The following is a 22,169-nucleotide window of genomic DNA, read 5'->3' on the forward strand; positions in this document are numbered from 1 at the left end:
TCAGCTCGAGCACCTCAGCTCCCCCGAGCCCGAGCGCCCTCACGGAAGGGCCCGGAGAAGACACACACTAGGTGCTTGGCACCGGCCGGGAACGCAGGCACAGCCCCTGCCCACCACGGCCCAGTTTCTGCTCTGACCCGCTCCCTCCCCCACTGCAGCCCTCCCGGCACCTCCACCAAGCACATTCTGGATGACATCAGCACCATGTTTGACGCCCTGGCCAACCAGCTGGACGCCATGCTGGACTGAGCCCCTGGTGGCCTTCAGCCGCGCCCCTCGCGACCTGCAGCATCTGCGGCCTTCGAACCCCCACACAGAAGCTCGTGCTGTCAGAGCCAGAGTCGTCTCCACGGAAGCGGAAGCTGACATCTCAGCGGAGTCCCCTCCCGGTGTGTAACCTGAGCAGTCAGCCCTGGCCTGTGGACAGGGACCCTGGCAAGAGCTTCCGCCCCGGGGATAAAGGTGGCGGCCGGGCTCCTGGGGGGCTCCCTGTGCTCTCCCCCACCTCCAGGGTCTCCAGTGCCGAGGACCTCTTGGTACCTGCTGTGCTGTCCAGGCACACGCGGAGGCTGGAGAAGGCTGTGTGTCTGACCGGCTCCACACAGGTGTTCACGGGACATATAAAGAAGCGGCCAGGGGCCTGGTCTCCGCGGTGGTGGCCGCCCACCCCTGCTCCTGCCCGTGCCTGCCCTCAGTGAGGCAAAGGTGGTGGGGGTGGGGCCAGTGGGATTAACAGATCCCCAAAGTCCAAACCTTTTCAACTGTAAATGTTATTTTTTAAGCAGAGAGAAATGCATATATTTTAAATGAAATTTATTCTATCTATAACCACCTGAGAGGACATGGGGGACGGGGGGCTGCGGACCATGGCGAGAGTGCGCACGGCTCGCCTCGGGGCTGGAAGCCTGATCTGGGTGGCCCAGGCCCCGCTTTGTAACTATTAACCTCTTATCCCAACTAACCCCAATGAAAGTGTCATTCCACGTGATCCGGCTGTGTGTTTGGATCTGTGCCACGGACCTCTGAGCCCTGGGTTCTTGCCTAGGCCAGGCCTGAGGGCTCCTACCAGTGGGGAAGGAGCAAGGCTTGGGCCCTCCCCTCGCTTCGGGGCAAACTCACCGGCCAAAGCCTTGGGTGGGCCCCGGAGTGGCTGCCTCATGGACCAGCCACAGATTTTTCTTAAGCAGTTTACAAGTTTTAATACAAACCAGTCTACATTCATTCCTAAAAGGCTCATTTCCAGTAAAAAATATACACCAGTAAAAACATTCTCACAAGGAGAACTAGGGCAGAGGGCCAAAAGGAAACCTGGGCCGTGTCCCCAAGACTGACGTGCCAGGCCAGCTTGAAGACAGACACAGGGAGAGGTGCCAGGGCACGGCAGGGGGTCTGCATCTTCAGGTCTGAGCGTGAGGCTCCCTCACAAAGGGAGGGAGGGGAAGTACTCGACCACCTCCAGGCCCTTACCCCAGGAAGACAGGCGGGGTGCAGGGAGGCTGCTGCCTTCCACAGTGGCCTGTCTGGACCTCCCACGGTTGTTGCCACTTAGGTCCTGGCCCCACCAGGTTCATGGCTCTGCCTGGAGACCCTAGAGCAGAAGGCCCCGGGCTAAGAGACCTTAAAGGGGGCAGTCCTCGGGTGGCGGAGGCTAAGGGCTCCTCTGCTAAGTGCACTAGGTTGTACATTCAAGACCAGACTGTCCTGATGCCAAGGCCACGGCTCACCAGCTCCTCCACAGTAAGTCCTGGGGGTCAGGATGACAGTTGGGTCGGATGCAGAGCTGGGCCTCCCGTGCCATGGGGTGCGAGAGGAAACCCTGAAACCTTCATGATACCAACTCCCCAGACTCAGAAACCAGTCTGGCTCTAGCCCCAGGACCAGGGCAGTGAGGACCACGGTGGCCGATGGCTCAGAAGGGGGAGTTCATGCCCAGCTTAGTCTCAAACTGCAGTTTCTGCCGCTTCTGGTAGCGAACCCGGACCCTGGTAGGGCAGGAAGTAAGAGCCCGGGTTAGAGCAGGAGCCCAGACCAGCGACAGGGCAGGACCCCAGAGGAGAAGGGAAGTCCAGGCAGCGGAGGCAAGCAGGGGAGCCATGCCTGGGAGGTCACAGGCCCAGAGAATAAGCCTGAGCCCAGAGGGAGTGTGCTGTTGGTGGCTCACCGAATCTCATGCAGCTTCACGACCTCGTTGGTCACCACCACAAGGACCAGGGACAGGCAGCCCAGGAGCCATGTCAGCAGAGGCACGTCGTCCAGGCCAAAGTGGACAGGGCTGTCCCTGTCCGTCCACAGCTGCAGGTCCACTGCCGTCTGGACCACCTGGCCCAGCAGGCTGCAGGGAGAGGCCGTAGCCCCATGTGAGCCTCTGGCTTCCTTCCCTGCCGTTCTCAGTACAAGTAGCTCAAGGAGGGCACCGTCCGACCTCCGGCTCAGCCCCCTGAAGCAGAATTTCTGACCCCAGTCCTGCCAAAGGCCCCTCCCCCACGTCCACCCGCAGATACTCACACCACGGGCACGGTCACAGCCCACCAGAGGTTGGTCAAGGGGCTCTTTCGCCACAGGGGCTTGGTGCGATGCACGTGGGTGATGGAAATGAAGACTGGAGAAAACGGGGTCAGTGGGGGGGGGGCGTCAGACACCCCACCCCCAACCCGAGGCTTTGCCCCCAGGGTGGCCCTCTAGCCCCCACCAGCCCCTCCTCCCTGGGAGCCCCTCACCCGTGTGCAGGACGATCAGGGCGGCGGTGAGCTTCTGAGCCGTCAGCAGCCCGTTGGCAAAGTCGTCAAACCAGGCGGGAGCTGTGTCTGCTCGACTGCCAGAGCAAGGGGTGGACTCAGCCCCACGCTGGGCCCCGGGAAAGCGGGCAGTGGCGGGTGGGGAGGGGCGGGGCAGGCCGCACCTGGGCAGCATGATGGACGAGCAGTTGGTGAGGTTGCGGGCCCGGGAGCTGTCGCAGAAGCTCTGCAGCGTGAAGCCAAAGCAGACGAGGCACGAGCTGATGGTGAGGCTAAATTTCAGCAAGAAGCAGAGCAGGAAGTAGTGCTGGGTCTGCAGAACGAAGGGAGGCCCGTCACTCCTGGGGTGGCCCCCCGGGCCCGGGGCTTCGCAGGCTCTTTGGGAACTGGGTAGGCCGGGTGGGGAGAGGATCCTTCCCAGCTCTGTACAGCCACCTCCCCTTCGGTTGAGGGACGTTCTGACCGAAGCCCCTCTCTGTCTCCCAAGGCTCGGCCCCCTTGGTACCCAAGTTCCTCAGCAAAGGCCCAGGCCCACAGCGCTCCACGTTGCCTACCTTCTTAGGAATGGACTGAAGGTTCTTTCCTGTGGCCATAGACATGATGGAGCTGTGGGGGGGCTTCCCCAGCAGAGAGATGCTGAAAAGGAGGGACTTGGTGAAGGGTGGGGACTGTGACCTTCTGTCCGTCAATTCCCATGTGGGAAGCCTTTCGGCAGTTTTGGGAGTGAGGGCAGGCCTAGGGGGAGATGGGACAAGACAAGGGAGGGTCCCCCCTGGCCTCCCCACCCCCGCCAGTGTCTCCTGTGCCAGGGGGTCATAAGCACTGAGGAGGGGGACCTGGGCTCCTTGAAGCTGCTCGTGCTGTCCCAGCCCCGCCCGCCTGGACCAGGATGGATGGCATAACTCTCACCTGAGCAGCGGGTAGCAAAAGCAGGACAGCCACAGGATGTCCGTGGTGCTCAGCAGGGGCGGCAGCTGAACCAGGCAAGACAGGAACTAGACCAGGAGAGCCAGGAAGCAGGATTAGGCTGGCCAATAGTAGGATGCCAGGAGCCCCGTGGCTGCCTTGCCCTGTGCCCAGACAGATGCCCAGAGGAGCTGGGGCCCCAGGGGCTGCTATCCTGCTGATGGGTCAGCTCCAAAGACCCCGGGGTTCCACAGAGGCCAGGGCCCCCCTAGGCCGTGCCACATCCTCCCAGCCGACCGCCCCCGACTCTCAGCTGGACCTTAAGTGGAGGAGTGGGTGGGGAGGGCCGGTGCCAGGGCAGGCCTCCGCTCACCTGGATGACCACGAGCGTCAGCTGGCACTGCAGCAGGAAGAGGAAGCACTTGCGAATGCCGTAGGTGGCGTGCCGCGCCTATGGACCGGGAGGGACAGAGTGTGGCCGGGCCTACAGCTGACAAATCTTAGCCAAGAGCCAGATGCCCCAGAGGCTCCTGCTAGGAAAGGGTGGAGGCCAGTGAGCCTCTCTGGGAGGGAAATCAGCCCCTGGGAGCCCAGACGGATCCTGTGTCATTCCTGCCCACTCTGCGCAGCCCTCCCTTCCCTGCCCGCTGTGCCAGCCCGAGCCCCCACCTGCTCAATGAGCCGGATGATGCTGATGGTCTCCTCCTGGCGAAAGGTCAGGGAGCAGGGCAAGCTGTTGAGCTGCCCCGAGAGCTGGAGGGGAGAAAGGCCATCCGAGGCCTGGGCCATGCTGGTGCTGGTGGCGTAACCAAAGGTCTCCCAGGAGCAGCGGGAGGGGTACAGGGGATCCAGGGCAATGCTGCTCAGTGTGGGGGGAAAGCCATCAGCTACACTCTGCACACATGCCATATCCCATGGGAGGAGGCGAGCACCCGCTCCCTCTCTCCCCACCGTGCCCAATCTGCTGGTCCCAACCCTAGCAAGATCAGCCACAGAATGTGCCCCTGCCCCACGCGAGCCCCCAAACTCGGGCGTCCCCCTGACCTGATGTCGCTCTGGAGGAAAAGGCAACTGTTCCTTAGATTGGCAGAGCTGCCCAGGCAGCAGGTCACCTCCCCATACTCCTGCATGATCTTGATCATCTCACACATGGCTGAGGGGGCAGAGTCGGGGAGCACAAGAGTCAGGCGTCTGGGGCCCTGTGTGAGGCTCTGGGCAGAGACCCACAGGGTAGGAGAGTAGGAGATGGGGTAGGGGGAGCAGACCCCACTTTGGGGATGGTCCTCCCCTCAAGCACGTGAATATCACGTAACTGCTGTCCCTTCCGACTCGCTAGAAAGGGCACCCCGCAGCTCCAGCCCACTGCGTTTCCCCGGCTCCTCCCAGCTCGGGTCGCTCAGCCACCCCCCACCCCCCGCATGGGACTCTTCCTGCAGAGCCCACCGGGAGCCTGGGCCTCCTTAGCAGCCGTGGCTACGGGACTCACTCTCGGGGGTACAGTCGGTGAACAGCGGTACGAGCAGGGGCACGTTGTCGATGTTCTGCAAGTGGGGGCGCACCTGGTGGATGCCGCGCGGCAGCTTGGCCTGGACGGAGCGGAGACGTCAGTCGCCGCAGGGTCGGGAGAAGGCTCCCTCCCTCCCTCCCTCCTTTCTCTGGGCCGGCCAGTCAGCTACCTCGGAGGGCCAAGGGGCACGGGCCCTGCCATCCTACCCGGTTGCAGTCCTCCAAGAAGCTGGGGAGGTCGCTGTCCGTGGGCTGGAAGCTAATGAGGTCTGAGTGACCCTCCTCCTCCATCAGAAGGAGCCCTTCCGCATCATCGCGGGACACTGTGGGATAAAAACCTGTCCTTCACCTTGGAGTCAGCCTTCTGAGGGCCTTTTCTTGCCCTGAAGATGGCAGAGAACTTCCTGCTTCTGGTCTCCTCTCCTCTACTGTCAGCTGTTGTGACCACAGGGAGATGAGGGCCATTTTCCAACGGAGGATCTACGGAGGCTCCTTCTAGAACCGCCCCCGCCCACCTCGTCCCTGCCCCAAACCTGTGCCCTCACCCTGGTTCAGGTCGTCATGCAGGGAGCCAGCATGGCTAGGGCTGGAGGGGGGAATCTCCGAGCCGGGCATGTCACCGTTGGGCGTCAGGGAGATGTGGCAGTTCCAGCCTGTCTCCAGGCCCATCTTTTCTGCAAATACCTGCACAAGAAAGATGCCGGTGAACAGACGGGTCCACGGGAGAAAGGGTCAGCAGAGGCAGAGGGGGGCGGCTCTCCCCCAACTTGCTTTTTTTTTTTTAAGATTTTATTTATTTATTTGTCAGAGAGAGAGAGAGAGAGCACAGGCAGACAAAGTGGCAGGCAGAGGCAGAGGGAGAAGCAGGCTCCCTATGGAGCAAGGAGCCCGATGTGGGACTCGATCCCAGGATGCTGGGATCATGACCTGAGCCGAAGGCAGCTGCTTAACCAACTGAGCCACCCAGGCGTCCCGCCCCACCTTGCTTTTGAGCTCATCCTCCAGAGAGAAGTAGACAAAGCGGATGCATGCGTTGACCAGCCCGTCGATGAGGCGCACGATGTCCAGCCGGGCCTGGTACTGGGAGGACACCATGCCCATGAAGATCTGGCCGCTCAGGGCCTGCATGCAGTCTTCCTTCTCCAGCACCTCCCCGATCCCTTCTTCAGGTAGGCACAAGGCACAAAGCCCAGCCGGGACACCCAGGAACCAGCAGATTCCAGGAGGCAGCCCAGGCCACACACACAGATGCCGCACCCAAATCAATGAGCATGTGGGCCCCAGGGGACCACACACACACACACACACAGCCAAGACACAGAGGAGCCAACAGACACGGGAGAAAAGACAAGGAAAGGTACTCATCAGTCACGTGATGATCCTAAGGAGTAACGACAGAGCCCGGCCCTGCTCCAGGGCCGGGGGAGCTGCCCTCACTCTCAGCCATGGCCGCAGTTCATGGTCTTGGGGTCATAAGACTCTGTGAGTCTGTCTGTTTGGTAGCATGGGGAGGGGTGGGGTGGCTCTGAGTCCCTCTGTTCCAGCAGCACTGCGACCTGGCCTTTTTGTCTGATCAAATAAGACTAATGGTCTAGGGGCGCCTGGGTGGCTCAGTGGGTTAAGCCTCTGCCTTCGGCTCAGGTCATGATCTCAGAGTTCTGGAATCGAGCCCCACATCGGGCTCTCTGCTCGGTGGGGAGCCTGCTAACCCCCCGCCACCCCCACCTGCCTCTCTGCCTACTTGTGATCTCTGTCAAATAAATAAATAAAATCTTAAAAAAAAAAAAAAAAAAAAGGACTCATGGTCTATAAATACTGCTGCTTTTTGACTTCCAAAGAAAGCCCTCTGCTATCACACCGAGTATCTCCAGAAACCTGGGAGGGGGCCAGAACGAGCACCTGGGAGCCCGTGAGATGGCTATGGGACTTGCCCACGTCACCAGAGAGTGAGCGCCACCTCGATGCTCAAGGTCCAGCGAGCCCACGGTTCCCTCCACTGTGATGAATTCCACAGCCCTCCGGAAGCTCCCCCCATGCCACCCCCCTCCCCCCGGGACAGATGTGCCTGGTACCATCCGAGCTCCAGCTGTTGCGGCGCGTGCTCAGCTTGATGGGGACGGTGCTGGGCAGCTCACACACGGTGAAGATGCTGCTCTGGCCAGGCGCCTGTACCAGCTCGATGCACTTGCCGTTGAGCTGAGAGGACAGGGCACAGCTCATAGGCTTGTAGGCGAAGGCAGAGCAGTACCCAGACAAGCAGGCTCGCTGGTAAAAATCCAGCACTTTCTTTCTGCCAGGGAAGCGGGGCAAAAGTGAGGTGAGTGGCCCTGAGGTGCCCCCTGCTCGTGAGCCGGGCGGGCGGATGGCCGGGGCTACCTGCCATCAGCATGAGGCGCGCTTCCTCACCTACCTGTCGGAACCCGAGAGAGGGTAGATGTCCGCCCCATCCCAGAAGTCTGTGCAGGCCTCTAAGACCACGTCAGCCGTGCCGTGGGACAGCATCTGCTCTGTGCCTGAGGCAGGGAGGAGAGGCTGAACTGTGAGTGCCCCAAGTCGCTGCCGCCTCTCACTCCTGCCTCAATTAACACCCTGCCATCCTTGAGAAGGGCACTAGGGAGCCCCTGGGGAGTAGAATGCCCCAAGCCTGTGTGGGTTTGTGGGCCTTCAGACGGTCCTCAACCCCTATGGCCACCGCCAACCCAGCACCAGTCCCCAAATCCAACCCCTGCCACATCTGTGGAAGGCTCTGGAAGCAGTCTAGTGCTCCTCTGCCCAGGCCCCCTTAAAAAAGGGAAAAAGGGACACCTAAAAGAAGTCCTGCCCCGCCAAGTTCCGGGGAAAGGTCTGGCCTGATGCCGGCCAAGCCTGGAAGGCTCACTGGTGGTGGTGTCCTTGATGAAGAGACTGATCATATGGCTGAGCGGGGGGCGCCGCTTGGTGACACAGGACAGCCTCCCCAGCGAGGTCTCCTTCACCATCTCGGCACTGGGGAGGCGGTAGAGTGCAAGGTGGTTCTCCTGCTTGAAGAGCTCCTTGGCACCAGGGGTGAAGCCTGCACGGGGAGGGATGGCAACTTGGGGTGTCAGGAGGAAGCCTGTGGCACCTGCACCTCCCTCCCTTGCAGGGAGAGAACCCCCATCGGGCTAGGCTGGTTCTTCCCCCCTTTCCCTCTTGGATACTGTCCCAGACTAGGAAGCACTGTCGAAAGGGGCCGACTTCCAGGGGCTGGAGGGAAGCCGACAGGGCTGACGGGGCTCCCCGCGAAGGTCTGGGGCAGCGGTCTGCTCAGAGTCTGGGGCCAGCGCACCTATGAGGCGGGCGAGCTCACAGAGGCCCCAGGGCACGTGCACGGGCAGGACCGCGCTGTGGCTCTCCTGCAGGGCGATGTTGCACAGGTGGTCGGAGAAGCGGCACAGCCGCTCGGTGACGCCGGCATTGCAGAGGTTCAGCAGCACGTTGAGGCCCAGGGGCTTCAGGGACGTGAGGTGCAGCTGCCAGTTGGAATCATCAAACTGGATGCAGGAGGGGTTCTGCTGGTCCTGGGACAGGCTCAGCATCTCCAGGTGGTAGTCGCACACGAAGTCCTCCGCTTCGTACGGCTCGCCCTCCAGCCCAGGCTGGGTCACGGGGAACCGGGGAGGGAAGAGGGGAGCGTCAGCTGGGGAGAAGGCACCCCCTTCCCAGAGAGCCTGCTCCCGTGCGTGCTTGTCCCATCCCTCCCGGAAACCCCCTCCCCATGTCCCTGCTGGGGTTCGGCTGCTTCCGGTAGCTCTGCCCAGCGATGGCAGCCGGGAGGAGGACACCCAGGGCAGGGAGGGAGCAGGGAGGGAGCCGCCAGCCTTCTGTCTTCAGAAGGCTGTGACCAGAAGGGCCTTGCCCCAACCAGTCACCATCCGCAAGACCCAGAGGGGTCTCCCTCCCCGGCCCTGGAGGAGGCCTCAGGAGGCCGTCCTGCCCGGCCGAGCACCAAGGCCTGGGAACAGAGGCCGCCACATCTGTGCCTTGGGCTTCATCCACGCGGGACAGGCTGCCCCCCTTGGCCCCTGCAGTGGGGGAGGCCAGGACCCCCCGCGGCTGCCCCCCGCGCCGCTCTCACCTTGCCAGTCTCTTCTTCGCCGCCCTCCGTGTCCCGGCTGAAGCTCACGTTGGAGCCGGACGGGTGTTTGCTGCGGCCGTGGGCTTTGTGATGAGAGTAGAATTCGGGGGGCTTGGGACCATCACCCGGCCAGTCGCCACGCTCCTGCTCATTGGAAAGGTGCAGGGAAGCGTTCAGAGACCCGGCCAGGAGGGCATCTCGTTCGTGGGGCTGAGGAGAACAAGGAGCACAGGCCTCGGACCGGGATCCCGCTGGCTGTCACGGGCCAGGGAGGCAGGGCAGCTCTGAGGCGGAGGCTCTGCCTGAACGGCCGAGAAGCACATCCTAACGGTGCTGGAGCCTTCCTTTGCCCTCCCAGCCTCGCCCTCCCTGAGGCCACTGGCCAGGCCCGGAGCGGGGTCCCTGGGAGCCGGCCCTACCTCTTCCTCTACCTCAGGATGGCAGAAGGAGCGGGTGGACAGGTCATCGGTGAGGTCCTCGTGGCTGCTGTGGGGGGGCTCCACCTTCCCACTGAAGAACAGCACGGTCTCCGGGCTGGGGTTTGGCCATGACAGGATCCCCTGTTTGTCCACACAGCACAGGACCTGCAGGGAGAGATGGGGGTTGGGGAGGGGGCCTGGCATTCCCCAACCTGCCAGGGTCCATTCAAATGGTGGGCAGGCACCGGACACAGCCCGGCAGCTGGCCAGCAGGGGCAGGGTCCTCCCGCAGGGCCACCCTCACCGTGACCGAGCCCAGGCTGTGCAGCAGGCTGGAGCTATGGCTCAGCGTCGGTGATGTCCCTTGGATCACCTGCAGGAAATGCCCCCAAATGCAACGCAGCATTTCCTGGTGGGAGAGATGAAGTCCATGTTATTTCCCTGGAGACAGCCTCAGGGGCTGGCAGAGGACCAGGAAGACGGGGTGGAGAGGCATTCGCCTGGGCAGCGCACACTGCCCACAGGAGACAGAAGGCTCCGAGGCCATAAAATAGGGGAACCTCAGGGGCCAGCTTGAGGCCAGCTTGAGGGAGCTCAGGTTGGCGGCTCCAAGGGCCTAGGGCAGAAGGTGTCCCAGGTGAGTGTACCTGAGAGGAGACGGCTTCGGTATAGCTGCTGAGAGTGTCCTCCGAGAACTTGGCCAGCTGCACCGAGAAAAGAACACCGGCTCAGGGAGGCCTCCAAGCTGCAAGGGTGGGGCCCCCCCACCAGCAAGTCTCCCGATGCCTTTGGTAAAGGACACCCGGGGCCGTTCCGGAATCCCATGTCTGCTGAGAACCAGCAGGGACGACCCCCCGCCTCACACGGCCCAGCCTAAAGGCTCCTCCACACGGAGAGCAGCTCAGGGCCCGCCCGTGCCGGGGAGAGGGGCCCACAGTGAGGCTGGACCTCGGCACCCAGTCGCTGGGCCCCAGCTGACACCCTCTTTTGGCTCCCAATTTTTTTCTTGTTGCTGTCCCCGTGATGCCTTGGAACAACCTACCAGGGAGCTGGGCGAGGCCTTGCTCATCTGGGCCAGGACCCGAGCTTCTCCACAGGCGGTTGCCAGGACCCAGAGGACTGGAAAGAGCAGGGGCAGGATGGGCAGGACGCCATTGACCTGGGGAAGCATGAACCACACTGAGGCCTCTCAAAGAGCCGCTGGCCTGCGGAGAGGGAGGGACGGGAGGCCTTCCCCGGCCCCGAAGCCATTCCCTGAGTAGAAAGGGACAGCTGTCCAGCGCAGGAAAAGAAGGGGAGCAGACATCCTCCAGCTGTGACCCCTGGGCTGCAGAGGGAGGGACAGCCAGGGCCCCGTGAGGGGACCCAGCCTCCCAGGAAAGAGCAGGGCACCATGGAGGGGCAAGGGCAGGGCCTACCTGCAGCTGCAGGAGGGCGTACTGCCAGGAGGCAATGCCAGGGGCACTCAGCATGAAGCGCAGGGCATTGGTAATGAGGAAGCCGGCCTTCGGGGAACAGGAGAAGCGCAGCCTTAGCCCCCCACCCAGATAGGGACCCTGGCTCTAAGGCTCCCCTTCCTCCGCCCATTCATACCCCCACCCAGCCCCAGAACCGGCCATCTCACTCTGGGCACCCCCCTCCCCGTCTTCTCACGCGCTCACCTGAATCTGGCCCCGAGGCTCCCCCATTTCCTGGCCCTCTCCCCTGCCCCGCGAGGCCCGTCTCACGCACCAGGACCACGGGCACCGCGTACTGCAGCATCACCGACTGCACCGTGAACCTCTCGTTGTCCAGGGCGGTGACTGGGCGGGACAGGGCCATGTCCAGGCACCATCTGCAGAGAGGGGTGACCCTGTAGCTGGGCGAGCCTTCAGAGAGGGGGAGAGGCCGGAAACACCCACCTGCCTGGGCACCACTGAGTCAGACCATCTCTCCTGTTCCCTGGGAGAGGGGTCTGGGGCAGCCTCTTGAGTGGTCCCCTCAGAGCTCCAGAGGGGAGAGGAACAATGGCCCAGGCTAGGAATTCTCATGAGATACTCAAGTTAAAAAATCTACAGGGGTGCCTACCCGAAGGGGAGCTCTGGATAAACCAGGCTCTCTCCTTGTCAGCCCACCCCCTGCTCCCGAAGGCACCAGGGGAGAGAACTCGGGTGCCAGAAGGAAGGCGGGACGGCAAGCCGACCTGATGTTATCGATTACAGGGGTCTCAAGGACTCGGAAGAGCCGGTGCTGCTGGGGGTTCTGTGGCCCCTTCTTCACTTCTCCCCGGGGGGAGGGGGGTGGAGAGAAAGGGGGAAACAGGTCTCCGGGCTCCAAGACGATGTGCTCATCATCCTGCCAGAGTCAGGGGAGGGGTCACAGGCATTAGTTCAATCAGAAGCCACTCTTCCTGGACAATTCAGCTAAGTGCAGATACCTCACTGGGTTAGGGGCCATTGGTTGACAAAGAGTCAGCCGTGGGGCGGGGGAGGGTGGTGGTTGTGGAACTGGATTCCTAGCAGCTTAAGGGTCGGAGAAACTAAAGAACAGGGACGAGGAGAAACATTCCAGCTTTTCTCCATTCTTCCAGAGCCCTTGCCAAGAAGCCTGTGAGCCGGCCAGGAAGGTTCAGGATCGAGCCCTGGGACCCTCCCACCATTGCCTGTAGATGCTCCCACAGCATTTCCAGGGAAGGAGAAAAGCCTCGAGCTACCTTGATCCCCCTCAGAGAGGCGAACGATTCCTGGCCAGGCCTCAGAGCTATGATGTCTCCTTCTACCAACAGGCTAACTGGCAGGTTGACCAGATGTCCGTCTCTGTAGGCCCAGTGCAGGGACCAGGATGGTGCAAAGGGCATGTGGAGGTCCGGGTACATGGCATCTGGCCACTTGACCTCCTTGCCGTCCCTCAGTGCATCTGAGGAGAAGGGGAGGAAAGAAACCACCTCACCCATGGCTCCGCACATCAGCCACCCAGCACACACCGTGAGGCTCTGCCTGCTCGCCTTCTTTTCCCAGAAGGCTTACAGCAACCCGCACCAGCCACGCCAACACTACCCCTCTGTCAAGGGCACCTCCCCTGTGAAGTCTCTCCCATTACTCCAGCCCAGACACTTCTACCCCTCTGAACACCGGCTTATTCTTTATACCCTTAACTCCATTCAAATACGTTTCACAAGCAATGCCGAGGGCTTTGAGGGATGCAAAGGTCAAAGGTGAAGATGACACAGTCCCTGCCCTTGAGGAGCCGAAACCGAAAAGAGAGATGTCTGTGGGCAGATAACACGAATCACGGCAAACCCGTGCTCAGGGCATTAGGAAAGATCCCTGAGCTGCAGGAGCACAGGAGAGCTGATGCCATCAGAGGCGGCCTCAGGGGAAAGGGAGCGGAGTTTAAGATGGCCAGATTTGTCAGCTGGAGCCGATGAGGGAGGAGCACGCCAGGGAGGGGGACACCAGGATGAGGCACAGAAGCAGGTTGGTCCACGGTGGGTCTGGCACTGGGGAGAGGTTTTCAGGTGAAGATGACAGTAAGAGAAAAGTCCAGAGAGGGAGGCTGGATCCTGGCCCAGAGGTTCTGGGCAGCTCTGATAAGCAAGAGGGAGCCACTGATGGTTCCTGAGCAAGAGACCGAGCTCTCAGAGAGCAGGGCCCATGTTCCTCGGTCACTGTTGTCCTTCCCATACCTGGCACGTGGCTGCAACCAACCAATCATTTCAGAATAAAGCAACCCCCTCTCACTTAGCATTTAAACATCTGCTGCCTGGTTGGGTTCGAGAAATGTCTCCGACACTAGGTGTTTCTCTTATAAGACCATAGGCCCTTGGAAAGTGGGAATTATTATCTCTCAGAAGAGCCTAATATTCCCAGTCCATAGCTGGGGCTGAGCAAACGCTACCTGAACGAAAGAACGAGCAGAAACCGGCCTGAGCAACCCCCTTCTATAGGAACAGGGCTGTTCCATTTTGGGCTCCCGGCTCTGGGCCCCCAACCCTGCCTCCTGCAGCTCTTAGACTGCCCTGGCCCATCTTCCTACGTGCCCTGGCCCAGTACCGCCAGACAAGACAGACTTGGAAGAGAAAACCTCAACTGTCCTCCTGCCAAAAGTTAAGTCTCCCATCATTAGCAAGCCTGCGAGCCGACTGGGCCGCCATTGGCCTCCCTACGTGCCGTGTTCAGGCCACACGCCTAGCTGTCCATGCCTCTCGCTGTCCTGCTCAAAAGAGGGCAGGACAGCCTCCCAACTCTCCTGATGCCAAGAGCCCCCAGAATGCTCGCCACAGGCAACAACCCCTGTGCTGGGCTCCCGGGCGGGCCTCAGGAGAAGAGCGCAGGGACCCACACCTCACAGGGCATCCTTTCCCACCCAGCATGCCTGAGCCTCGGCCTCACCTTGGATTTGATCAATGATCCCTCGGAGCCTCCGTTCTACCTCCCGACGCTTCAGCCGATCTTGCCGCCCGATGAGGACAAGGTTGAGAAGCAGCAAGAGGAATAGTGCCGAGGCATTCACCAGCTCCACCCCATGGCTGGCGGGAAGAGGGGGGTACTAGCAGGGAGAGGGGCTTCCCCACCCAGCCAACCCCAGTCCCTTCTGCAAAGAGGGTCTCCATTCGGGCTGGTGGGGGCAGGTTGCCGACATCAGCCTACCGGGGGACAGAGGATTCCTAAGGACCCAGAGTGTGACTGTGGGCAGGGCATGGTGCTGGCGGGGCGGAGGGGGGGTGTCCAGGTGGGAGGCAGGAGGGGTGGCCCAGTGCTCCCCGGGGGCGAGGCGGGGGCGCGGTTACCTGCCAGCCGGCTGGCCCCCGTGGCAGCCCAGCAGCAGCAGCACGGCCAGCAGCATGAGCGAGGCTCCGGGCCAGTGGAAGCAGGAGCAGCGGTTCCCGTGGTGCAGGAAACTGCTTCTCCACAGCTCCTGAGGAGGGGCAGCCGGGAGTGAGGGGCCCGGGGAAGGAGCTGCTAGACCCGCCGCCCTCCTCCCACCCCCGCCTGCCCTGGCCTGAGGCTGCCTTGGTCTTCTGGCTTTGGTCTCAGCTGGGCAGCAGGTGGGGTCAGGACGCAGCCCTGGCCGCCTTCTGATTTTTAGCGCGGCTCCGGTCGGGTCACACCGCCCGGCGTGAGGTGGGCTCCCGGGCCCGAGCCTGGGCCCCCCACGCCCCTCTGCCATCCCAGCCGGGCTCTGGCTTCCCCGTGAAGCAGCTTCACCTGCCACGTGAGACATTTCTTCCGTTCTTTCACATGTCCCTCCAGCACTGCCTCCAGCTGCTCCTTCAGGATGCTGAGGGCCTTCCGGGTAGATAGGCCCAGGGCCAAGGGTGGCTCGCCCTGGAGGGAAGCAGGCAGCAGTCAGCATCCCTGCGAGGCCCCAGGGCACTGCCCAGGGAGGCCTCCATCGCAGGCCACAGGCAGGGCTCTTTCTGTGTCTTCCCTCCCCCCCCACCCTCCCTCCGCTTCCTCCACCAGCCTCCCCCACCCCCCCACCTCCCACACCCCTGCCCAGCTCTCAGGGTGTTTGCTTACATCTCCACCACCTTAAAAGCCCCCCACTCCTCAAGGGCAAGTTAAAAACAGAAACAGACTTACTCTACTCAGTGACTCCTAACCCGCCTTCCAAGGCCATCGCATCTCCCAGCCCCACAACAATGCTCTCGCCCCTCTCACCTCCCACCGACCTCTGCTGCCATCTGGGCATTTCAGGAGCCGAAAAATGCTGTGGTTTTTTTTTTTTGTTTTGTTTTTGTTTTTTTAAGTGGGAAGGAGGAACTAACAAGGAGTTAAAAACATTAAGAAAAAAACCACCAAATACTGTTTCCACCATTTCACAGAAGGGACCATATTGTGACACTCTGGCATCAGAAAGGACTCGATCTCAGAAAAGGGACAGCTGCCCTCAGGAAAGGACCTGCAATGCTGTCCTCTCCTGTCACCGAGGGTGGCAGAACAGAGCATGGATGGGGTGGTCCTGGTTAGCACTGGGGACCACCCACGCTGTCCGGTGGGAGCCTGGCCCAGCCTCTGCTTACGGACAGCCCCACTCCCAGGCTTTGCCCCGTCTTCTCCTTCTCCGACTGACTCCCCTCCATCCACCCCACAGCCCACCCCGAGGACATCTTAACAAATTCATGTATGTTTCCAGGACAACCTCACCATCGTGGAGTCCCCCACCACACCACCAAGCTACGGCTCCTGAAGTTTAACTCCAAGCACGGCCCCGATGCTGACCTGTTTACTCTGCAGCCACACTGCTGTTTTACAGGCGCCTCGGAGTGGATTCATCCAAAACCCTGGAGCGTGGCCCTCCCAGCTGGACAGCCCCGCTCCTGCAGTGACCACCACCCCCTCCCACTCCTTAGGGTCGCCCTCTTCCAAGCCAACTGCAACAACCAGCCAGAGCAGCGCACCGCCTCAACTGACCCCATTTATCATTCAAGTCGAGCCCAGACTCCAGAGCAGGACCTGTGATCTACCAGCTTCTCTAGCCTCTCCTGCGTTTCCTCCAGTCCCCACGCAAGCCGTGCTCTCCGAGCTCGGGTGCAAGTACCTCTACGAGTTTCCCTCCCCGGGAACATGCTCCCGGCCCCAAACACCTCTCTCTTCCCCTTCAAGCCTCAGTTCCAACGTCAGCTGCTCTGAGAAATTTTCCCAAGGCCAAGGGCTGCACATACGGGGCGAGTGCACCCGGGGCACTGGCTCCCAGTCTGCATTGTGGAGAACTATCATTATAGGTGGACTTGCCTCGCTTTCCCACCAGATTGCCAGTTCCTTGAACACAGGTACTGAACTCTTCCATCTCCACATCCCTCCAAGCAGCTGCCGAGACTGCCCGGCACGCAGCAGTGGGCCCATGGCCACCAGCTGGACGAATGGAAGAACAAGTGCGCACACACAGCTCCAGTGACCCCAGGGACAGGTTAATCAGGGCTTGGCAGCCGGGGGTTCACAGCCAAAATACCTAGAGCTTCTAAAACGTGGATGTCCAGGTCTTACCCAAACCTACTGAATGAAGGCTTCTGAAGGGGAGGTCAATGCACACACTGAATCTGATACAGCGATTCCCCAGGTCGGGGGTCCTGGGAAATAAAAAGCACCCCCCAGGAAAGGAGTGCTGGTGGAGAACTGGGTCTTTCCCAAGAGCTCCGATGTGAGCTCCCACCAGGAAAGGTTCCTGAGCAAGAGGAGAAAAGCCCTAGACTTGGGGCACCAAGAAAGGGGCTGAAGTTACCTACCGAGTCCTGACCATGCTTGGCTAACACTGGTGACGCCCTGGCCAGTTCAGCCATGGGCTGAACTGGCCAACATTCCAGACTTCCTCCTCTGCGCCTGTCTCCATACAGGACACGCATCCCCATGACTGGAAGGGGCTGCTGCCCTAGGGTGACGTCCCGTGACCACAGACCCGTCCTGGTAGGACGCACCTGAGCAGAGCTCCCACACGGGCCCACTGCCAGCTTTCTCAGCCTGTGGGATGAGGATGGGCTCCAGACTGAGCCTGGCCCCAGGACTTCCCAGATCCCTTGCCTAAATCTCCCCTAATCCCTGCTCTCCATGCTGGCTTTGGGGGATTATGAAGATAAGAGCTGGTTCTTCCCAGAGGGGATAACTGGTTATTTCAGCTCAGGAAGATAGGGCCCTCTGGGCAGGGGGCCCACACCCCAGCATGGGTAAACACCCCAGAGCCTCCACCTCCCTCTGGCAGAGATCCTGAGGCCTTCCTGAGAAGCCGTGATCCACAACAGATGAGTGTCAGGTAAGTCGGGTCTGCACATCTGCCTCCCTGACTCCTGACATGGAAGGGGAGGCAGGGAGGAAGAAAGGAGAAGGGAACCAGAGGCCTTCTCGTGTCTAAGGGGCTGGTCCAGGGGGTGATGCCCGTTCCCCTCAACCCAGGAAAGAAGAGCATCTGGCGGCACAGCCACGGCGCACGCAGCCTCCCATGCTGCCCATCCCTGCTGCCCCCGTTCCCCCAGGCTCTACTTCGTGAGCTCTCTCTCCTTCCCAAGAAGGACTTGTCGGGGCCAGGCCTCCAGAAATGCTGCAGTGAGAAAATGTCCTGGAGGCAGGGAAAGGCTGGCCTGCAGAGGTGGAGAGACTGCGCGCCAAAGAGACAGGAGCCGGGGATTGGGCAGGAGAAAGCGGGGCGGGGGGCGGGCCAAGGGGGGAGCAGATGAATCCCAGAAGGGCTGCAGGTCACGTGGGAAGCCACTGGGTCTGGGATGAGGACCCTGCTCAGAAGGCCGGCAAAGGCTCAGCCAGGGAACCAGGGTGACCCCGCGCCCCCCACCCCCCGGGAAACCAGGCCTATAGACTTTGAACATCAGCAGCTCCCTCCTCTTGCCCCGTGGCTGTCCTGACATCCGCCGCCTCAGAAGAGGATCCACTTTATCTCTTTGCACCCCGGTTCCTAGCACCTGCACACTGCTGCTGTCCAAGTGTGGGAGGCATGGGCCCAAGGGGGGCAGATGCTCCTGGGGCAGGGCCAGCAGAGGCCCGCCCGCTGACTGTGCGCATCTACCCACGCATGTTGTGTCTGGCCAGGAACACCAGCTCCAGACCGGCGATTAAAGATGGCACAGCAGAAGAAAAGTAGCCACTCTGTAATCACACGCCTCCTGAGGAAAGGGCCTGCCCGTACAGGTAGGGCCCGGGGGCAAGGACACAGCCTTCTGGGCCAGCCCACTCTGCAGGGCCCCCCCCAGCCACACTCCTCCAACGGCCTCGGCCCCTCAGTGACACGGAAGAGCAACACGTCACCCTGTCTCCGGCAGATTTCCTGTTACCAGTAAAAATCACTGCTTCTCTCATTGTGCTTCCCCGCCCCCTGCGATGTGAGAGCCAAAGCCTAGGAACCTGGTGGAACTTCAGCATTTCCAAAGGAAATTTTAAAAGGGCCCTGGGCAAGCAGGCTCTGCCGGCCTTTCTCAAAACACAAATTAGGCTGGGCACCAAGGGGGAGACCGTGCCAGGATGCACAGGGTTGCTTTGAGAGATAAGGACCTGCCTCGCACCCGTGCCATCTGAAGGTCTGCTCTTCTTCCCTACGGGGCCAAGAAGCAAGAGAAAAACTGCCTCAGCCCTCAGTACCCAGCGGCAGTAAGAGATTGTTCCTGCCTCTTAGATGTTCAAAATCTCCCACCCCACCCCGAGGCCGGACACCTCCCAGGATGATCCTGGGGCAAGGAGTGATGGCTAAGCCAGGACTCCACACCAGAGGGGAAGCCTGAGCCTGCCTCTCCCCTTACACCAGTGCTTTGCAGGTAAAAGTGCCCCCCATCCCCCTGTTTTAACCGCTCAGGCTCAGCAGGACCCAACAAAGTAACTTGAGGCTCCAGGAAACCCAGGCGCAGGACATGCGGCCGCAGATGCCCATCGTGAGCTGGGCTTCTCCTCCCTTTTCCATCATCAAAGAGGGACCCTGGGGGTGGGGGTAGAGGGGTGCCTGGGCGGCTCAGTCAGTTAAGCGTTCAATCTGGATGTCAGCTCAGGTGATGACCTCGGGGTGGTGGGATCAAGCCCCGCGACAGGCTCCGCGCTCAGCGGCCAATCTTCTCGTCCCTCTCCCTCTGCTTCCCACCACCCCCGCCCCCTGCTCTCTCTTTCTCTGTCTCTCTCTCAAATTAATCAAATCTTTTTTTTTTTTTTTTTTTAAGGGGACACTGGGAGGGCATGGGGATTTAGATAAACAAAAAGGTGGGGCAAGAACTCGATCTGTCCAGTGAGAATTGCTAGAACTCCACTACTGCTCCGGATGAGTTCTATGGGGCCTGACCCTGAGTGTCTGGGCCGGTCTCCCAAGCCTTTCCAGAGCCAACGCCCCTCAAGTCTCTTGCACCCCCTTGGTCAGGTTTCCCAGGTGGCCCAGAGCCAAGAGCCCCACCCCCCAACCCCAGACCTTTCAGGACTCGTCACAGGCTCTGTCCCCATGGCCGCCGGTTTCCTTCCTACTTCACCTATTTTGGGAGCAGAATCCAGGTCCCATCGGCTCAGGTAGATAAGTTACAAATTCTGACTATGACCCTCAGCCTTGACAACAGCAGAGAGCTAATTAGAGCTGGCTGGCCTCGGGGTGCCTGGGTGGCCCAGTAGGTTAAGCATCTTCCTCCAGCTCAGTTCATGATCCCAGGGTCCTGGCATCAAGCCTGGGATCAAGCACTGGACTCTCTGCTCAGTGGGGAGTCTGCCTCTCCCTCTGCCTCCCAGCTCTCCTGCACTCACTTGCTCACTCTTTCTCTCAAGCAAACAAATAAAATATTAAAAATAAATAAATAAATAAAAAGAACTGGCTGGCCCCTCAACCAGGTCCCCACCATCCCAGCTTTCTAAGCCAGTGCAGACGGGGTAGGGACCCAAAACTGGACTCCAACATAATGCCTAAGTCACTGAAGCTGGGTCTCTTGCAGTAGCCACGATAAATCTCTTCTGAGCTTGGCCAGACACAAATCTGTCTTCAGCCAGGCAAATCAAAGCCTCAAGCCTCTTCCTCTTCTGGGCTCATGCTGACCTTGGCACTCCCGCCCATCTTCTTCCTCTTGCAGCCGCCCAAACTGCAGAAGAAATCAGCGGGGCCCTGGCTGCTCCCATCTCAAAGACCCATGTGGTCCAGCCAGAAATAGCCCCCCCCCCCGACTGGCCCCGAGGAGGGCTGACATCCGGACCCAGGGCTTCCCATCACCTGTGCACAGAGACCCAGGTCCCAGCATAACTCATCAGGATGCCCCACTGGGACACGCGGCTCCAGTCCTGCTCTGGGTGACTTGGGAACCCGACTGGCATCTCCCTAGACACCCAGGCACCCTGGCTCCCATTCTCAGCCTCCTTCTTCCTTCCTAGCTACCTCGTAATCTGAGCTGCCTCCGGTTCAGCACCCATCCTCAAGACTTGTGGCAACTGCTGAGCCCAAAGCCTTGCACACAAAGCAGAGAACAAGGCGTTTGCAACAAAAATATAAAACCAAGTCAGCATACTCACTTTGGTGCATTTGCCCTGGTGGGGCATCCATAGCTCTGTCTGCTTAAAGAGCATGGGGTAGAGTCTGAGCCCCAAGGAGTCAACTATTGAACTTCCAACACCACCCTCAAGGAGAGAGGACAAGAGGCAGGAACAGAGAGGAGAGAGAGAGGAGATTGGAAAAAAGGGGGAGGGGGCCGGGGAGCGTGGGAGCCAGGAGCCAGAGCTGAGCCCGCAGAGGATCCGTGCAGACTGGAGCTTCAGGCTGCTGATTAATTCAGCCTATTTCCAGTCACGCTGCAGATTTAGGGAGGGAGGAGGAGGCAGTGCAGCACAGCGCTGTGGGAGGGAGGGAGAGGCAGGCAGGAGGGAGGGCGGAGCCGGGTTGAGGGGAGAAAGTTTGCAGTTGCGCCGCCAGATGCCCAGGAGCTTGGCCCATTCATCAGAGGCCACGGAGGGGTGAGCGGAGGGGCGCCTGCAGCCCACCGGGTGTGCACCAGTGGTGGTGGGGGAGCCCGAGGGCAACCGTACCCAGGACTGCCTGGGCTCTCCCCCTAGACCACCCCTCCTCGGCCCCAAGTCCAGGCAAGGTAGAGAGCGCCCTGACATCCCTCTGAGGCTCCCAGGATGGAAGCAGGCCAGCAGCAGCTCTTCCCACACTTGTAGCTGCGGGAAGGGGGGGGACTTGCCCGTTATTAATAGCAGCACATCCAGCATGGAGGGAGAAGGACTGGCAACTGAGAAGCCTGGAGCAGGGACTTCTAGGAGGCAGAGCAGGGGGCCGGAAGCCAGCGGAAGAATCCAGTGGAAGACTCCAGCAGAAGGGGGACGAGCCCGCAGGCAGAAAGGGCTTCTGAGGATTCCAATACCTAAGACCTAACACCTTCCCACCAGGTTGCTAGGTGGGGGGGGAGCCCCCAACAGCGGAGCTCAGCCAGCAGCTGAGACACACATGGTCACACTTAGACACACCTGCCAAAGAGCTTCTGGGACAGGAGACCCCCTGGACCTGGGGCCTCCACTCCCGCCCAGTGGCCTGGGGCTCCAGGAACAGCCAAGAGAGCCTGCGTGTCACCCTGGAAGCCCAAATTTGACACACAGGTGGCCCTGGCAGTAGACTGGAAACTTCTCAGCCTATATCTAGGCCACCGTTAGGAAGGGGCTGCAAAACCCTATGGGACAGGAAGCAGCCGAAAAGGTCCAGTCACGAGAGAGCACAGGTTGGAGCCTGAGCACGGTTCTCTAGGGCTCTGTCTCCCAGGCAACACCGACAACACCATCTCCACCATCTCCACCATCACGAGCGGCAGGGAAGGGGAGAGAGCCTCCGAGGAGGTCAAGCCTCTCCCCCTCCTCTAGCACAGCTCCCTGGCCCCCCAGCCCACCTCTGCCAAATCCTGATCTGAACAGGAGAAGGAAAGGAGGGGCCAGGCAGTCCAGAGGGTAAGGGCAGGCAGTATTCCTGAGGTGCGAGCCCCAGGGAGGAGGGGTCAGCCACGCAGCGGGCTGCAGCCTTAGCAAACTGCCAGGGAGAGTGGCATCCCCGTGGCCCCTGCTCCGGGACATACCTCCCCGTGGCTTT

At 60.8% G+C, this 22,169-nt stretch overlaps 2 protein-coding genes across 5 annotated transcripts in view; one reads left to right on the plus strand and one right to left on the minus strand.

Annotated features, from left to right (window-relative positions):
- The window catches only part of CASKIN2 (CASK interacting protein 2), a 13,550-nt gene extending 12,562 nt beyond the window's left edge, over positions 1-988 (plus strand). For both annotated transcript variants that reach the window (XM_044247448.1, XM_044247449.1), the window contains exon 20: positions 159-988. In XM_044247448.1, coding sequence (XP_044103383.1) covers positions 159-249 — 91 coding nt within the window. In that variant the 3' untranslated portion in view covers positions 250-988. The remainder of the gene's footprint in view (positions 1-158) is intronic.
- TMEM94 (transmembrane protein 94) lies at positions 797-20,771 on the minus strand. Of its 3 annotated transcripts, none has more exons than XM_044247446.1 (31): positions 20,609-20,771; positions 14,849-14,968; positions 14,431-14,558; positions 14,033-14,169; positions 12,355-12,557; positions 11,845-11,996; positions 11,394-11,496; positions 11,081-11,167; positions 10,705-10,821; positions 10,310-10,366; positions 9,967-10,071; positions 9,675-9,827; positions 9,244-9,453; positions 8,455-8,764; positions 8,026-8,199; positions 7,558-7,660; positions 7,220-7,437; positions 6,129-6,310; positions 5,693-5,831; positions 5,355-5,470; positions 5,128-5,227; positions 4,686-4,794; positions 4,311-4,500; positions 4,015-4,092; positions 3,645-3,730; positions 3,290-3,371; positions 2,900-3,048; positions 2,718-2,812; positions 2,506-2,599; positions 2,162-2,332; positions 797-1,982 (listed from the first exon to the last, which is right to left on the minus strand). In XM_044247446.1, the coding sequence occupies exons 1-31, from the start codon at positions 20,660-20,662 to the stop codon at positions 1,910-1,912; spliced, it is 4,095 nt and encodes a 1,364-aa protein (XP_044103381.1). In that variant the 5' UTR covers positions 20,663-20,771; the 3' UTR covers positions 797-1,909. The 3 variants fall into 3 exon arrangements, with proteins under 3 accessions (XP_044103381.1, XP_044103379.1, XP_044103380.1); XM_044247444.1 differs by having other exon boundaries at positions 9,663-9,827; XM_044247445.1 differs by lacking the exons at positions 797-1,982; positions 2,162-2,332; positions 2,506-2,599; ... (2 more) ...; positions 3,290-3,371; positions 3,645-3,730 and having other exon boundaries at positions 4,089-4,171; positions 9,663-9,827.
- Positions 20,772-22,169: the final 1,398 nt, after the last annotated feature.

This window comes from Neovison vison, chromosome 5, assembly GCF_020171115.1.
Source record: "Neovison vison isolate M4711 chromosome 5, ASM_NN_V1, whole genome shotgun sequence".
NCBI lineage: Eukaryota > Metazoa > Chordata > Mammalia > Carnivora > Mustelidae > Neogale > Neogale vison.

Coding starts and splice junctions, on each gene's coding strand:
- TMEM94 (XM_044247444.1), bottom strand. CDS start 20,662: ATGCTCTTTAAGCAGACAGAGCTATGGATGCCCCACCAGGGCAAATGC. Junction 5,471..5,692: donor GCATGACGACCTGAACCAGG/GTGAGGGCACAG, acceptor TTTATCCCACAG/TGTCCCGCGATGATGCGGAA. Junction 4,093..4,310: donor TCATCCGGCTCATTGAGCAG/GTGGGGGCTCGG, acceptor CCCGGTCCATAG/GCGCGGCACGCCACCTACGG.